At 36.8% G+C, this 18,133-nt stretch overlaps 2 protein-coding genes across 3 annotated transcripts in view; one reads left to right on the forward strand and one right to left on the reverse strand.

Moving 5' to 3' along the window:
• LOC117172415 (sushi, von Willebrand factor type A, EGF and pentraxin domain-containing protein 1) overlaps positions 1-18,133 on the forward strand; it is a 94,116-nt gene that overhangs the window by 64,717 nt on the left and 11,266 nt on the right. Inside the window, exons 4-24 of one of the 2 annotated variants that reach the window (XM_033360326.1) lie at positions 1,883-1,964; positions 2,358-2,524; positions 3,228-3,371; positions 3,460-3,689; positions 3,772-4,125; positions 4,378-4,752; positions 4,820-4,988; positions 5,078-5,440; positions 5,512-5,694; positions 5,778-5,954; positions 6,044-6,246; positions 6,321-10,154; positions 10,246-11,509; positions 11,592-12,009; positions 12,079-12,620; positions 12,698-12,910; positions 13,011-13,166; positions 13,243-13,366; positions 13,541-13,603; positions 14,132-14,322; positions 14,406-15,043. In XM_033360326.1, coding sequence (XP_033216217.1) covers positions 1,883-1,964; positions 2,358-2,524; positions 3,228-3,371; positions 3,460-3,689; positions 3,772-4,125; positions 4,378-4,752; positions 4,820-4,988; positions 5,078-5,440; positions 5,512-5,694; positions 5,778-5,954; positions 6,044-6,246; positions 6,321-10,154; positions 10,246-11,509; positions 11,592-12,009; positions 12,079-12,620; positions 12,698-12,910; positions 13,011-13,166; positions 13,243-13,366; positions 13,541-13,603; positions 14,132-14,322; positions 14,406-15,043 — 9,890 coding nt within the window. The remainder of the gene's footprint in view (positions 1-1,882; positions 1,965-2,357; positions 2,525-3,227; positions 3,372-3,459; positions 3,690-3,771; positions 4,126-4,377; positions 4,753-4,819; positions 4,989-5,077; positions 5,441-5,511; positions 5,695-5,777; positions 5,955-6,043; positions 6,247-6,320; positions 10,155-10,245; positions 11,510-11,591; positions 12,010-12,078; positions 12,621-12,697; positions 12,911-13,010; positions 13,167-13,242; positions 13,367-13,540; positions 13,604-14,131; positions 14,323-14,405; positions 15,044-18,133) is intronic. The other variant, XM_033360328.1, reaches the window with a different exon arrangement.
• Positions 1,688-18,133, reverse strand: part of LOC117172416 — a 42,897-nt gene continuing 26,451 nt past the window's right edge. Inside the window, exons 5-6 of the mRNA XM_033360329.1 lie at positions 2,254-2,596; positions 1,688-2,069 (exon numbers count right to left, since the gene is read on the reverse strand). Coding sequence (XP_033216220.1) covers positions 2,543-2,596 — 54 coding nt within the window. The 3' untranslated portion in view covers positions 1,688-2,069; positions 2,254-2,542. The remainder of the gene's footprint in view (positions 2,070-2,253; positions 2,597-18,133) is intronic.

The following is an 18,133-nucleotide window of genomic DNA, read 5'->3' on the forward strand; positions in this document are numbered from 1 at the left end:
TTGAAAATTTAGCCTTTTTAGTTGAAAATTCAACTATTTGGTTAAAAATTCACTTATTTCGGTAAAAGTTTATCTTCTTTAGTGGCTATTTAAGCTTGTTGGTTAAAAAAATCATCACTTTTTAATTAAAATTTTAAGTATTTGCTTGAATGTTGAAGTCTTTTGTTGGAAATTAATTTTTTCTGAGATTCATCATTTAAGTTGACACTTAATTCATTTCATTACAAAATTAATTGCTTTCTTAAAAATTCATTTTATATGGTTTGCATTACATTTTTTTAACTTCAACTGTAAATATTACATTTTCTTTTTGAAATCGACATTTTAAAATTGAAAATTGATTTTTTCCAGTTGAAAATGAAACTATTTAGTTAAAAATTCTTCTTTAAAGTAGAATAATAATATTTTTGTTTGAAAATTCATCCGTTTGGTTAAAAATACAACTCTTGGATTGAAAATTAATCTGTTTTGGTTGAGGATTCGAATATATATTTCAAATTTTGGGTTTTCTGATTAAAAATTAATTTTTTTATCTGACAGTGTAACTATTCCATTTTTGGGTGAAAATTAATATTTTTAATTGAAAATTTAATTGCTCTAGCTGAAAATTGAACTTTTGGTTTATTATTAAATGTTTCACCCAGAATTCATATTTTTTAGTTGAAAAATCATTCACTTGATTTAAAGTTAAATCATACAAAAAAAATAATTTCGTTTGGTTGAGCATTCATCGTTTTAGTTGAAAATTTAAATGTTTGGTTAAAAATTCATGTTTTTTATTGAAAATTCGTCTTTATTTATATAAAATTATTCATGTTAGTTAATTTTTTTTTTAGGATTCAACTATTATTTTAAAAATTGTTTTTTTTTTTCATTGAATTAAATTAGTTTAAAAGTTGCTTTTTTTGTTAAGAAGTAATTTTTCAAATGAAAATTTAACTTAATTTTTGTTAAAATTTATATTTTTTAGAAACCTCAACTACTTGGTGAAAGTCTGAACTACTTCAACCAAAATTAATTCTTCTTTAAAAATTAAGTTTCCCTTCTTGATTAGAAATTTAATTATTTTGTTGAAAATCCGTTTTTTATGTTTGTCGAAAATTAACTTCTTATCTAACAATTTTAATATTCCATTCATTGCTGAAAATTTCTCCTTTTTAACATAAAAATGTAATTATTTGATGGAAAATTTATGTTTTTTGTTGAAAATTCGTCTTTTTTAAAATTGGATTTTCAAAACTCGTCTTTTGGTAGACAAGTTCATCTTTTTTTTTTTTAAATTGTTTCTTTTAGGTGGAAAATTCAACAACTTAGTTAAAAATCAAACTGCTTTATTAAAAATTCCTGTTTTCGATTTGAACATTCAATTATTTTGCAGAAAATTGTTGTTATTTTGTGTTAAACATTCAACCATTTTTTTTTTCAAATTTTCATTATTTTGTTGAAACTCCCTCGTTTTGGCTTCAAAGTTCAACAATTTGGTTTTGTAGAAAATTATATTTTTTTCATTTATTTCTCTTTGTTGAAGCTTTGTCATTTATGATTAAAAATTCACCTACTTTGTTCAAAATCCATGTATTTTGTTTAAAAATCTTCAATTAAGTAAAGAATATATCTGTGTTAAAAATGTATCATTATTATTATTAGTTTCACATACAAATATTTTTGTGCCTAACATTTCGAAAGGATTTCAGATGTTAAAAATCAATATCTGTATGTTTCGTGGCACCATCTTAAATTTTAACATCTCCGTTTGAACATCCATTTTTCTCCATGTATTGGTTACAAGTTATTGTTCTCTCATTAGTGGGCCAATTGTTGTTTTAGTAGTTAGCGAATTTTTTTCCTGGACCTGACTAATGTATATCTATTTTTGTTCCAGGATGGGAATTGCGGGGGATTCACTGTTACAAATTCTTCAACATCAAGCATTCATGGGAAAAAGCAGCAGAGCTATGCAGAAGGTAAGATATTCCGAAGATTGGCAGTTTATTGGCTTATTCGACTCGCAGATTTCACGATAGAGTCTCTCGCTCTGAAGCATGTAATGTCAAATGAGCTTGAGTTTCCTGAATAGAAAATATTCTCTTTAAATTTGCATGAACGAAGAATTTACTTTAATTTTGAACCATGACGATGACGATAAAACCTTTTATCTTCATGAATAAATAGTAAAATAAAATAAATAAATAAATGTTCCCGAGGCATACGTTGATAGAAGGATATGCAACAGTTTGATATCCCGGGGTTTACCATAAGTGCCCTTGAATCTAGCTAAAGACTTCATAGTTTGTGTTTCGAAGATCCTCTCGATTTTTGATATTTAAAAATAATTTCTCTTTTTCCTATTTATTTAGATACGGAAGCGAACTCATGGTCGTGGAATCCTACAGCGAAAACAATATGACCGTAGGGATGCTTGGACGTCACCTGGACCGATATTGGCTTGGTCTGGCTTCTCTGGATGATCTGAGAACCAACACCCTCGAGTCAGCAGCTGGTATGCTGGTCTCGCAATATGCAGGTACAAGACTTTCTACTTTTAATCACTTTCGATTCTTGTTGAAGCATACTGTGTGAAATCTTCTGCCTGAGTCTGGTTTGAATAACAAGGCTTATTAGATAATAACCCGATTAAGTAATTGAAAGAAGTCATCAAACTTTAGCAACTATGTACATCTAAGTAAGAAAAAATGACAGCGGAGTCCTGATAAGATCAAAAATATAGAAAGCATTCTTTAAGTTCAACAATTTTTTAAATTTTGTACTTCTTAGTACATATTTGTCCAATATCCGGTACTTTAATGAAACCTAATACGGAATCTTGATAAAAAAATAGTAATAAAAAAAATCAAATGGAAGATTCTCATTATCTGCAATGGCTAGCTTGTTCGCAAAGTGTGTTAGATAGGAAGTAATAAATACTTCTAATCCTACCTGAAAACCCGCTTCGAATGAAGAGCTTATCGCCAGACAAGTTCTTTACTACGGAAGACAACTAAATCGTATCGAGGTCGCGGAAACACGGAACTCGCAAACGGCACGAAAACACACTTTTCCCACAAACAATACCCAGGTATACCGAGGTGTGTGTTCACAGCGACTTACAACATACATATCTACCCAAACGCGATTTACATAATCTTTGCTCGTCTCTTTCGCCGGGAATATTATCGAAGACACCTGAAATTTGCGCAAATCTTTATACATTATTTTTCCGTATATAGGTTTCTGGGCGTCGAAGCAACCGAATCCGCGCTCGGGAGAGTGTGTCGATGTCGCTATCACCGACGATCAGCATCAATCTTGGGAACTCACAACTTGCGAATCCCTACTGCCTTTCATGTGCCGCGCCAGTGCTTGCCCTGCAGGTACTTTCATCAAATTTTCGTTTCTTTATTACGAAATTATTTTAATCGACGGAGAATCAACTCAAATAATTCAATATTTCATTGTCAGGTTCTTTCCATTGCTCAAATGGAAAGTGCATAAACGCCGCTTTCAAATGTGATAAGCAGGATGACTGTGGAGACTTTTCTGATGAACTCGATTGCCCTGCCAATTGTCATTACTACATGGCAAGCAGTGGAGATGTCGTCGAGAGTCCAAATTATCCCCACAAATATATGCCTCTGAGCAACTGCAAATGGACACTCGAAGGACCTCAAGGTCACAATATCTTACTCCAGGTGCTGCTTTTTTTGATTTCTTACTTCTTGATGTCTTACTTATTGATTTCTAATTATAACTAATTTATCTTCTTCTATACAGTTCCAAGAATTCGAAACAGAGAAGAGCTTCGATATAGTCCAGATCCTTGTGGGAGGAAGAACTGAAGAAAAGTCTGTGAATTTGGCTACCCTTTCGGGGAAGGAAGAATTAAGTAGCAAGCTCTTCGTATCCGCGTCTAATTTCATGATCATCAAGTTCAGCACCGACGGATCTGTAGAAAGAAAAGGATTCCGTGCTTCCTGGAAAACCGAACCACAAACCTGCGGTGGAATTCTTAGAGCGACTCCTCAAGGTCAAGTACTCACATCCCCAGGCTACCCTCAGAATTATCCAGGAGGACTCGAGTGTCTCTACATACTTCAAGCTCAACCGGGTCGAATTATGTCCTTGGAAGTAAGTACAAGTACCAAGTAAAGCATTTCCACGCAATTATCCTCCCTCTGTTATTACGCTCCGTAAGAACTACAAAGGGTTCATTCTCACGGCAATAATAGTTGAAGAGAAATAATCGGCATAGACGTAATAATTATTCTAATAGAGCCTATTATAAGCAGAAAATTCCTCCCTCTAAACAAAATAAAGTTTTCATAAAACAAAATAAAACTATTATCTGTGTCTGAACTGTATCTAATATTTTCTTTTAAGATCCAAGACCTGGACTTGGAAATTAATCGGGATTATATTCTGATTCGCGATGGAGACTCACCAATGAGCCGCCCTGTCGCAAGACTCACCGGAAAAGCAGAGGATAATCCAACCGTGATCATGTCTACTGGGAATAATCTCTACTTGTACTTTAAGACGAGTCTTGGTGACTCCAAAAGAGGTTTCAGCATTCGTTATACTCAAGGCTGCAAAGCCACTATCATTGCTAAAAATGGAACAGTTCACTCCCCCTCGTATGGATTAAACGACTATCCGAATAATCAGGAATGTTTGTACAAGGTCAAAAACCCTCAAGGCGGCCCGCTTTCCTTGAAGTTTACGAGTTTCAACGTCGACAAAACCGATTTTATACAGGTATGATCTGAATTTATTGAAAATACCCCTAACCTAAGAACTTCTCTTGAATGAAAATGTCTTTTAGGTTTATGACGGACCTAACGCGAATGGATTGCGTCTTCATTCAGCAAATGGTTTCACTTCAAATACTCGACCTAAGATTACTTTAACAGCAGAAAGTGGTGAAATGTTGATCAGATTTGTCTCTGATGCTCTGCATAGTAGCAGTGGTTGGCAAGCTGCTTTCTCTGCAGGTGCGTTTAAAGCAACATATCTTTTCTTTTGAAATCCAATTTTCTAGAATATAAACTGACGATTAAAACTATTTTTGTTTTCGTTCCAGATTGTCCACCTTTACAACCTGGAGTAGGAGCTTTAGCATCCAACAGGGATACAGCTTTCGGAACAACAGTCACCTTCTCCTGCCTCTTAGGACAAGAATTCGCAACCGGAAAGTCCAAAATCTCGACCGTTTGTTTGCCTGGTGGAAACTGGTCTGTCAACTACATTCCCAAATGTCAGGAAGTATACTGCGGTCCAGTTCCGCAGATAGACAACGGATTTTCTATTGGCTCAACTAACGTGACCTACCGTGGATTAGCTACTTATCAGTGTTATGCCGGCTTTGCCTTTTCATCTGGAAAACCCGTTGAAAAGATTTCCTGTTTAGCTGACGGAAGGTGGGAAAAGAAGCCAGCTTGTCTCGGTAAGATAAATATTCATTTTTGCATTCTGTATTTAATTTTTAGAAATATCGTGACAAAATATTTATTTTAGCATCCCAGTGTCCACCTCTTCCGGAGGCACCACACGCCAACATGACAATTTTGAATGGAGGAGGAAGAAGTTATGGTACCATCGTCAGATTCGAATGTGAACCAGGCTACGTTAGAAGCGGCCATCCTGTGATTCTCTGTATGAGTAACGGAACCTGGTCCGATGATGTTCCAATTTGTTCTCGTAAGTTTATTCGATGAATATAATTTATAATTGATAATACAAAATGGGCCACAATAATTACAGAAATTTATTATCTTGCTCAGGTGCAAAGTGTCCAATACTTCCAACCATCAAAAACGGTTTTGTTGTCGATCTAACAAGAGAATATTATTTCGGAGATGAAGCAAGAGTACAATGTAACAAAGGTTATAAGTCTACTGGATCCAACATTATTCAATGTGGCACTAGTCAATACTTCGATAACGTTCCGACTTGCGAAGGTAAATAATCTTTACATCTATCACCATCATTAGAAAAATTAGAGATTATTCTTTAAATGCGCTTCTGTAACCTAAATACTTTCTTCCAGATATCAACGAATGTGCCTCAAGTCAATGTGATTCAGCCTCAACGGAATGTATAAACACATCTGGAGCTTTTGCGTGCAAATGCAAATCTGGATTTGCACCTACAATGGAATGTCGACCCGTAGGGGATTTAGGATTAATAAACGGTGGAATACCCGATGAGTCAATTACTACATCACCTTCACTACGTGGATTTACAAAAAGTGTAAGCATTCTAATTTCTTGTATTTGATATATTGAATTTATCAAATGATAATTATTTGTACTTCTGCTTTTCAGGACATTCGTCTTAGCAACGGAGACGGATGGTGTGGAAGCTCAGCTGAAAACAGCTCTAATTGGGTTACAATTGACTTAAAAGCTCCAACTATCATTCGCGGATTCCGAACTCAAGGTGTCGCATTTCTGGATGGAAATACCGCTCATCCTACTGCAATTAGTTTGCAGTACACTGATGACCTCACTGATGCATTCAAACATTACCGAAAACCAGATGGAACTTCTATACAATTCCAAACTAAGGACGGAAAACTCTCAGTTCTCAACTTACCGATTCCTATCGAGGCAAGATATATCAAAGTCGTGATTGATCGATTTGAAAGAGCACCTTGCTTGAAATTGGAACTAATGGGCTGCACAAGACTCGAGTGCATGGACATAAACGAATGTGCTCTTCAGAATGGTGGATGTCATCAAAAGTGTGTTAACAGTCCCGGAAGTTATTCCTGCATGTGCAACACTGGATTTGAATTGTACAAACGCAACGGAACAGCTGGTTACTACATCGAGAAGTCAGAGAATGGAGAAAGGGATGGTGACTTGTATCAAAGAAATAAAACTTGCGTGCCAGTCATGTGCCCTTCGTTACCTGCTCCAGAGAATGGACACATTTTGGCAACCAAGGATAAATTCCACTTTGGAGATTTGATTAAATTCCAGTGCGACTTTGGCTATGTTCTGGCTGGTTCTGCAGCTGTTATCTGTACATCTAGTGGACAATGGAACGGTACTACCCCAGAATGTCAATATGCAAAATGCGTGTCACTCCCAGATGATAAGAATGAAGGTCTTGCGGTAGTCCGCAGTGATGAAACAAGTGTCCTTGTACCTTTCAAGCAGAACGTTACTTTGAAATGTAGCAACAATGGACGCTATCTTAGAAATACTGCATCCTCTACTTTCCGTCAATGTGTCTACGACCCCAAACCAGGTCTTCCAGATTATTGGTTATCAGGACTGCAGCCAGCTTGTCCTCGTGTGGATTGTGGGAAACCTTTGTCAACACCTGGAGCAGAATATGGCCAGTATCCGGACACTAAGTACCAATCTTCATTCTTCTTCGGTTGTCAGGACACTTTCAAATTAGCAGGTCAAACTAATCGTCACGACAACGTCGTTCGCTGTCAAGCCAACGGAGTCTGGGACTTCGGAAATTTGCGTTGTGAAGGACCAGTTTGTGAAGATCCAGGAAGACCTAGTGATGGGTTTCAAGTTGCTCGAAGCTATGAACAGGGATCTGAAGTTCAGTTTGGATGCAACCGACCAGGCTATATCTTAATCAACCCCAGACCTATTGTTTGTTTGAGAGAACCTGAATGTAAAGTTGTGAAACCTCTGGGTTTGGCTTCAGGCCGTATTCCAGATTCAGCGATCAACGCTACTTCAGAAAGACCGAATTATGAAGCTAAAAATATTCGCTTGAATTCAGTTACCGGTTGGTGCGGAAAACAGGAGCCATTTACATACGTTACTGTGGATTTGGGGCAAGTCTACCGAGTGAAAGCTATTCTCGTAAAAGGAGTTGTCACTAATGACATAGTTGGAAGACCAACAGAAATTCGTTTCTTCTACAAGCAAGCAGAATATGAAAACTACGTCGTTTACTTCCCCAACTTTAACCTAACTATGAGAGACCCTGGAAACTATGGAGAATTAGCTATGATCACGCTTCCTAAGTATGTTCAAGCTCGTTTTGTGATTCTAGGAATTGTTAGTTACATGGACAATGCGTGTCTTAAATTCGAACTGATGGGATGTGAAGAACCAAAAGCAGAACCTCTTCTGGGCTACGACTATGGCTTCTCTCCTTGCGTTGACAACGAACCTCCCGTCTTCCAGAATTGTCCACAACAACCCATCATGGTTCAAAAAGGTGCTGATGGTGGTCTGCTCCCGGTTAATTTCACCGAACCTACCGCCATTGACAACAGTGGCAGTATCGCTCGTGTAGAAGTTAAACCTCAAAGTTTCAAAACACCCATCCGTGTTTTCGAAGACACTGTTGTCAAATACGTCGCTTTTGACTACGATGGTAATGTTGCCATTTGTGAAATCAACATCACTGTTCCAGATGTTACTCCACCCAGACTAAGTTGTCCTCAAAGTTACGTGATTGAACTCGTCGACCGACAGGAAAGTTATTCTGTTAACTTCAACGAAACTCGAAAACGAATCAACGCTACAGATGCTTCCGGCCCAGTCAAGGTCACTTTTGTTCCAGAGCGGGCTATCATTCCAATCGGGAACTTTGAAAATGTTACTGTATATGCTACAGATTCAAGTGGTAACCGAGCTTCTTGCAACTTCCAAGTTTCGGTACAAGCTACACCTTGCGTTGATTGGGAACTGAAGTTACCAGCCAATGGAGGCCTAAAATGTCTTCCAGGCGATAAAGGACTACAATGTATAGCCACTTGCAAATCAGGATTCAGATTTACTGACGGAGCACCTATGAAGGCATTCACCTGTGATACTGCAAGACACTGGGTTCCATCATCCGTCGTTCCTGATTGCGTTTCTGAAAACACTCAACAAGCTGATTACCATGTAGTAGCTTCCGTCATCTACAGAGCTAATGGCGCTGTTTCTAGAACCTGCCTGCCACAATATCAAGATCTGATGGCGCAGTATTACATGAATCTCAACAATATCTTGACCCAACGTTGTTCTGTCATCAGCAGCATGAATGTATCATTTGTAAGGTCTATGCCTTCCCTTCTAGAAGAAAATGTCCTCAAGATGGACTTCATCCTAGCGATAGTACCTGTTGTTCGACAAACCCAGCTTTATGATCTTTGTGGCTCAACTTTGAGCCTGATCTTCGATCTCTCTGTTCCTTACGCAAGTGCAGTTATCGAACCTCTATTGAACGTCTCTTCAATTGGAAATCAATGTCCGCCACTGCGAGCACTCAAATCATCAATCACAAGAGGTTTCACATGTAGCATTGGAGAAGTTTTGAACATGGACACGAATGATGTGCCTCGTTGTTTGCACTGTCCCGCTGGTTCATTTGCTGGAGAAAAACAGAAGCAATGTACGTCTTGTCCTAAAGGTTTCTATCAAAACAACGACCGCCAAGGAGCTTGTCTACGTTGTCCCTTCGGAACATATACCAAAGAAGAAGGTTCAAAGAACATCGACGACTGCGTGCCTGTCTGTGGTTACGGCACATATTCACCAACTGGCTTGGTACCTTGTCTCGAATGTCCCAGAAACAGTTACAGTGGAGAACCACCAGTAGGAGGATTTAAGGATTGCAAAACTTGTCCAGCAGGCACCTTCACTTACCAACCTGCAGCACCTGGAAAAGACCGTTGCCGTGCTAAGTGTTCTCCAGGAATGTACTCAGATACAGGTCTAGCACCTTGTGCCCAATGTCCCAAGGACTTCTTCCAACCACAGCATGGAGCCACAACTTGCATAGAATGCCCTACCAACATGTATACCGATAGCGCAGGAGCTCTTGGTCGAGAAGAATGCAAACCTGTCACCTGTACTGATAACGTCTGTCAACATGGAGGTCTTTGTATCCCCATGGGTCATGGAGTTCAATGCATCTGTCCAGCTGGATTCAATGGTCGAAGATGTGAGATCGACATTGACGAATGTTCCTCTCAGCCTTGTTACAATGGCGCCACATGCATTGATTTGCCTCAAGGATACAGATGTCAATGTGCAAATGGATATTCTGGTATTAATTGTCAAGAAGAGAAGTCTGATTGCTCTAATGATACTTGCCCGGAACGAGCCATGTGCAAGGACGAACCTGGATTCAACAACTATACTTGTCTCTGCAGATCTGGATACACTGGAGTCGATTGTGATATAACGGTAAGTTCAAAATTCTTTTGCAGTAGTTCAAGTTTCATTTATATAGAAATAAATTTATTATGACTAACCCTTATATATTGTTTTTTAACAGATCAATCCATGTACTGCCAGTGGAAACCCATGCAACAACGGAGCCAGTTGTATTGCTTTGCAACAAGGTCGGTACAAATGCGATTGTCTGCCAGGATGGGAAGGTCAGAGTTGTGAGATCAACACGGATGATTGTGCCGAGAAGCCTTGCTTGCTAGGTGCCAATTGTACTGACCTCATCGCGGACTTTTCGTGCGATTGTCCACCTGGATTTACTGGCAAGCGCTGTCACGAAAAAATAAACTTGTGCTCCGGAAACCCATGTTTGAATGGCATCTGTGTAGACAAGCTCTTTAGCCATGAATGTATTTGCCATCCCGGATGGACTGGACCAGCTTGCGAGACAAATATCAACGAATGTTCAAGCAAACCTTGCAAGAATGGCGGTCAGTGCGCTGATCAAGTGAATGGATTTACGTGCACCTGCGAACCAGGTTACACTGGAAAACAGTGCCAACATACTATTGATGATTGTGCCAATAAGCCTTGTCAAAATGGAGCTACTTGCATTGATCAGTTGGAGGGCTTCCAGTGCAAGTGTAGACCAGGTTTTATTGGATTACAGTGCGAAGCTGAAATCGATGAGTGTCTCAGCGATCCCTGCAATCCGGTTGGCACAGAGCGATGCGTTGATCTGGATAACAAATTCGTTTGTCAATGCAGAGAAGGTTTCACTGGCTCAGCTTGTGAAGTCAACATTGACGATTGTGCTGCTGATCCTTGTCTAAACGGAGCCACATGCAGAGATGAAGTTGGTGGCTACAAGTGCATGTGTACTGAAGGATGGAGTGGAGATCGTTGTGAACTTGATGTTGGAATGTGTCAAAATCATCCATGCCAGAATGACGCAGCCTGCGTTGATTTGTTCCAAGACTTTTTCTGCGTCTGTCCTTCTGGAACAGACGGAAAACAATGTGAAACAGCACCTGAACGCTGCATTGGAAATCCTTGCATGCACAATGGTCGTTGTCAAGATTTCGGGTCTGGTTTGAACTGCACGTGTCCTGATGATTTCACGGGTATTGGATGTCAGTACGAGTTTGACGCTTGTGAAGCTGGTGCCTGCAAGAATGGAGCGTCCTGTATTGACAATGGAGTAGGATTCACATGCATCTGTCCTCCTGGATACACAGGAAAAACTTGTGAGGAAGATATTATTGACTGTAAGGAAAATTCTTGTCCACCGTCTGCTACTTGTATAGATCTGACTGGAAAGTTCTTCTGCCAATGTCCATTTAACTTGACTGGTGATGACTGTAGAAAATGTAAGTGGATTTGCTTTATTTTTTTATTTTAATACATTCCTTTCATTTAATAATATTTGTATTTGTATTTGTATTTGTGCAGCTATTCAGGTTGACTACGACTTGTACTTCAGCGATCCAACTCGCAGTAGTGCAGCTCAAGTTATCCCGTTCTTTACTGGTGGTAAAAAGAGTTTGACCGTAGCATTGTGGGTACAATTTACACAAAAGGATGAAGCTGGAATCTTCTTTACACTTTACGGTGTCAGCTCTCCGCATGTTCCAACAAATCGCAGGCCGATGATCCAGGCTCACAGCAATGGTGTACAAATATCTATGTTCCAAGATCTTCAAGATGTTTACTTGCCTTTTAGAGAATATGCAACGATTAACGATGGCCAATGGCATCACATTGCCGTGGTTTGGAATGGTGACAATAGTGGGGAACTTATACTGATAACAGAGGGATTAATCGCTAGCAAAACGGAAGGATACGGCAGTGGAAGAAACTTACCATCCTAGTAAGTATTGCAGATTTATTGCAGCTAGAATAATCGGTTTTTGTAACTAATATTCTTATCAAATTTTAGCACTTGGGCCGTTTTGGGTAAACCGCGAAGCGAGAACGTCAAAGGCTACACCGAATCTGGCTTCCAAGGACACCTAACGAAAGTTCAAGTCTGGAATCGAGCTCTCCATGTGACGAATGAAATTCAAAAGCAGGTTCGTGACTGTCGAACAGAACCAGTGCTTTACCAAGATCTGATACTGACCTGGGCAGGATATGATGAAACTATTGGCGGAGTTGAAAGAGTGGTACCATCTCACTGTGGACACAGAGTCTGTCCGCCAGGTTACGGTGGCAACAAGTGTCAGCAATTAGAAGCTGACAAGATTCCACCTAAGGTTGAACATTGTCCTGGTGATCTTTGGGTCATTGCTAAAAACGGTTCTTCCATTGTCAACTGGGATGAGCCACGTTTTATTGACAACGTTGGAATTACGAGAATGCAAGAGAAGAATGGTCACAGGTCTGGTCAAACTTTGCTCTGGGGTACATATGACATCAGCTACGTTGCATACGATCAGGCAGGAAACTCTGCTAGTTGTAGTTTCAAAGTCTACGTTTTGTGTAAGTACTTATGAAAGTTTCTTAATGAGTTTTCTCTCAATAGAATTATCATAATCGAATATTTACCATATTTGCAGCCGATTTCTGTCCGGAGTTGGAGGATCCAGTAGGAGGAACTCAACAATGTAAGGACTGGGGGTCTGGTGGACAGTTTAAGAATTGCGAAATTTTCTGCAATCCTGGAATGCGATTCTCTCAGGAGGTACCCAGATTCTATACTTGTGGAGCTGAAGGTTTCTGGAGACCGACGAACAATCCTGCATTACCACTAATCTATCCCGCTTGTACAAGTAAGACAACTTACCATAGCGCTCTATAAATGATAATGGAATATTTTATATTATAGATGCTAAAAAGAATATTATCCTAATTTTGAACTTTGATTTTCAGATTCGATTCCAGCCCAACGTGTCTTCAGAATCAGAATGAATTTCCCTACATCTGTTCTTTGCAACGAAGCAGGTCAAGGAGTTTTGAAACAAAAGGTTCGAAATGCTGTTAACTCTTTGAACAGAGATTGGAACTTCTGTTCTTATTCCTTTGAAGGTAACTTTTCTTCTGTCCTCTAAATAGTATTCAATCTGATAATATCTTCAATTCTAAATTCAAAACTATCTGTTAGGTACGAGAGAATGTAAAGATTTGAACATTGATGTCCAATGCGATCATCGTGTTCGTTCAACCAGGGAAATTCATGAAGAAGATGGTGGAACCTACACCGTATCTGTTGGTGTTCCTGCAGAAGCGTAAGTATTTATATTCGTCTATTAAATTTATTTTTTGATAAATTAGGGAAAACATTATTTAGGTTGGGTTTAGATCATTGGAGATCTTTCACAACATTAATAGTTTAGCCACTAGAATAGATCGACATTCTTGGAACCAAGAAACTGAGTATTTTGTTGCTTTTTACATCTTAGAACGAGACAGTCTCGCCAAGGCAGTGATACCTACGAAGTCCAGATTTCATTCCCAGCGATAAAGTAAGAACTTGTTAGCGAATCAAAATGCGAGATTTTCGGTATCATTCGATCATTGCTAATAATTCACTCACATTTATGTCCTTGGAAACTTCAGTGTTAAAGATCATGTATTTTCTCCAGTTTCTGGTAATTCACTGAACTTTTCATATAATAAACCGATCATAGGTGATACCTTAAGAATAATTGGTGCACGGATACTAACTCCAAGTTTCATAATCCTCATAATACGTGAATAATAAGCTTGAAATTAAAAGAATATACAATTGGTCACATTTTTTTAAAAGTTCAATGTTTGTACAACACAAATAACCGACTGGAAAAATGAAATTCCAGTAATATCACGACACAACCAAAAAAGCAAATATCACGCTTCTCATAGGTGACATTAGCAAACTATGGTTTTGAGATTGGGTCATCTAATATTTTATTACACAGGGTGCAGATAATTGCTGTATATATTGGCGCTACAAACAACTGATTCAAGCAATTTTTTTGAATAGATTAATATAATTTTTCTACCTTTTTTAGCGATCCAATCCTGAACGCTAATTCCAATGACCGAGCTACTGTCCAATCATTGCTCGAAAAGCTCATTCTAGAAGAGGATCAATTCGACGTTCATGATATTTTACCGAATACTGTACCAGACCCAGCATCCCTTATTCTCGAATCTGATTATGCTTGCCCAGTTGGTCAAGTTGTCCAGGCACCCGATTGCGGTAAGCTTGAATTAAACCTTTCCTAAAAAAATAGAAGAACATAGGTCCAGATTTGGTTTTTGAACCCTAATCTTCCTTTACAGTCCCTTGCGCCGTTGGTACTTTCTTCAACGAGGTTACCAGCAAATGCGAGTCATGTCCAGTGGGAACCTACCAGAGTAAATCAGGTCAACTGAAATGCAGTTCCTGTCCAGTGATAGCCGGACGTCCTAGTGTAACCATAGGCCCTGGTGCCAGAAGTTCCGCAGACTGTAAGGAACGTTGTCCAGCTGGAAAGTACTACGACGACACAGCTGGTCTTTGCCGAAGCTGTGGTCATGGATTCTACCAACCAAATGAAGGAAGCTTCTCTTGCCTATTATGTGGACTTGGAAAAACAACCAGAACTGGAGAAGCAGTCTCTCATGAAGAGTGCCGAGACGAATGTGGATCTGGACAGCAACTCGCAGTTGAAGGAAAGTGCGAACCCTGCCCTCGTGGAACTTACAGAATGCAAGGAGTGCAAGCTTCCTGCCAAGCTTGTCCTTTGGGAAGGACAACATCCAATATCGGATGCGCTTCTATCGATGAATGCACACTTCCTGTTTGCGAACCCGGTACTCATCTTAATGGAACTTTGAACGAGTGTGTGGAGTGCAAGAAGGGAACCTACCAGTCAGAGTCTCAACAGACCTTCTGCATACCTTGTCCACCCAATACGAGCACGAAGGGACCTGCTGCGGTAAGTAGAGATAAAAAACTTTAAATTAGATGTCTTTAATTATTAATTTAATATTTTCTTACACTATAACTACAAATATACGAGCACCAAAGTTACGAGTGCTCCATAGATACGAGCGCCCCCGCTCCACAGGAACGAGCGGAATTTCGCCCCTCTATCCTCGCCTTTTTTTAGAATCAGGCACAAGTGAATGCGCGCTGCTTTAAATTTGACGTACGCGTGCGCACTGCCTTGAATTCGACGCGCGCATGCGCGTAGTAGATCTGTGTGCGTTCTCACGAGTTACCCCCGAAATCTAAACGTCGCACAGTGAGAAAAAATTACTTCTTTAGTTGAAAATAACGTACAGCCCAGAAGCATTGACAGATTTGACTAAAAAAAAATTCTGGTAAAAACTTGACATATTTTGTTGAGAGGTCGTCTATTTTTATAGATAATTAATCTTTCTGATTGAAAATTCATTCTTTTTACTGGCAAATGCAACTGCTTTGTTAAAAATTTAACTAAATTGTTGTAAAACTAACTTTCTTGTTGAAAATTCAACAATTTTTTTGAAAATTCAACTATGTTGGTAGAAAATTCAACTATTTGGTTTAAAGATAAAATATTTATTTAAAAACTGAACTATTTTGTTGAAAAATCTTTTTTTTTAAATTAATTTTTTTGACTGAAAATTTAACTCATATTTTTAAGTTGAATAATCAACTTTTTTGTAGAAAATTGGTCTTTTTGGATTAAAGTTTCGACGATTCGGTAGGAAATTCAACTGTTTTTATGAAAATTAACATTTTTGTTGAAAATTCAACTATTTTGGTGAAAACTAAACCATTTTGGTACTCCTATTTTCAGGTAGAAAATTCAACTGTTTTGTAGATAATTCGTCTTTGGGGCTAAGAAAATTAATTTTTAACAAAGTAGTTAAATTTTCAAACTAGAAGTTGAATTTTCGATTCGATACTTAATTTTGGTTAAAAAATCATCTGTTTGATCGAAAATTTAACTATTTTGTTGAAAAAATCTGTGTTTGTTGTAAATTTTTTTTTTTCACTGAAAATCTAAAAAAATTCATTATTTCAGTTAAAAATTAATCTCTTTGGTTAAACCATCAATTTTTTCATATTATTTTTTAACTAAAAATGTAACTATTATATTTTTGTTGGAAAATGTATCGACGGACGAATCCATCTATCTGAATCCCGTACCAGTCACTCAGTGAAAAAAATTACTTTTTTGTTTCAAAATAACGTACAGCCCACAGATGTTGGCTGATTTAAACCAAAAGATAATTTAAATAAAGGCTGATAAGATTCATGAGAGAGTTGTTTCAATAAAAATAATATAAGGATGAAGACATTTCTTCTGGAGATTATTATTGTTAATATTAAGAACAAATTTAATAAACAAATGCATTAGTCAGGCATTTTTTAACAGGAAACTTCGTTTCTTTTTTATGTCATTTTTTAATTCAGAACTTTATGCTAATTTTAGAAATTTGTTTAACAAAATCATAAACTTTATCTACGAATCATGAATGTTGCTAAATTTATTGAGAAGATCCCAATTAAAAAGTCTGACATTGAAAAAAAAAATTCTGTCGGCAAATGCGCCAATAATGCTTTGGTTTATTAACATTATTTTAAAAAATCTTAAAATTGATCAATAAATTATCAATTTTATCTGAAACTATCATGAAGATCCTAATTAAAAAATTTCTCATCTATCTATGGAAAATACCTGATTAATCCATTTGTTTATTAAATTTGTTTATAATATTAACAATAATAATCTCAAAAAGAAATCTTTTCATTATTATATTGTTTTTAACCAAATTTCTTGCAATATAATTTTAAAAAACGTAAAATTATGGAAAATCGTAAAAAACATTCTTTCAACAAATAATTTGTTTATAACATTTTTTTGTCTATTATATAATATTGGAATATCTTTAACTAACATTACTCTATGAAACTTGGGTGATTTTAACAATTTACACGTTATTAATGAGCACCATGAACGTCAAATGGGAAAAATCGGATTTTTTTTCTTCATATTTGTTTATTTATGAAAAAATTGAAAGCTTTATGTAAAAATAAGACTCGAAAATTCTCTTAGTAATCTTCTAAGATTTTTTTTTCAAATATTTTCGTCTAAATAAGTCAATATTTGTGGGCTGTAAATAACTTGTAGCTGGTAATTTTTAACCGAATTTGAATTTTCTTTTTTATAAAAATATAACATTACATTTCGAAGAGATAAATGCGTATTGATTTTTTAATTTGTTTGTTAAAACTTTTATGTTCATGTAAAAAGTGAAGAAGTCGAGTTTTTCGTTTTTTTTTTGTTTTTCTTTGCGAAAATTTTTTGTCTATAATCAGCATTGCTAGACTTTATGTACGGGGTAGTTGAAAGCAAAACAAATTATAGCATTGTTAAGTTAATTTTATAAGTAAACTAACTGAAGAAATAGTCTACACTATGGATTCTTCGTTCGTAAAGTAAATTTTTGCGTAAAAATTAATTTTTTTCATCAAGGAAAAAAATCGATTATACAAATTTGTCATACGATATTTTTTGTTAATTTTATAAACAAATTATGTAAACAAATTCCTAGCATAAAAATTTAATGGTAAAAGGAAATAATTTTGTCTCTTAATTTATCTTAAATTATATCGCCAGTAATGTATAATGGTGGAAAATTATCAACCGATATTATTTTGTAGATTTTATAAACAAATTATATAAACAATGCCCATTGTGGACATTTAAAGGCAGAAAGAAATTTTTTTTATCTCCTAATTTTTCTCAAATTATGTCGCCAGTGATGTTTCATGATGGAAAATTATTGTTCGATTTTTTAATTAATTTTATGGATAAATTTTATAAACAAATGCAAAGTGTGGACATTTAAAGACAGAAATCAATCTTTTTTCTCCTAGTTTTCCTCAAATTATGCCGCTAGTGATGTTTATTCATGGAAAATTATTATCCGATATTTTTTATAGATTTTATAAACAAATTATAGAAACAAATGCCCAGTGTGAACATTTAAAAGCAGATATAAATCGCTTTTTCTCTTAACTTTCCTCAAAT

The sequence above is a fragment of the Belonocnema kinseyi genome, chromosome 5 (genome assembly GCF_010883055.1).
Source record: "Belonocnema kinseyi isolate 2016_QV_RU_SX_M_011 chromosome 5, B_treatae_v1, whole genome shotgun sequence".
NCBI classification, from domain to species: domain Eukaryota; kingdom Metazoa; phylum Arthropoda; class Insecta; order Hymenoptera; family Cynipidae; genus Belonocnema; species Belonocnema kinseyi.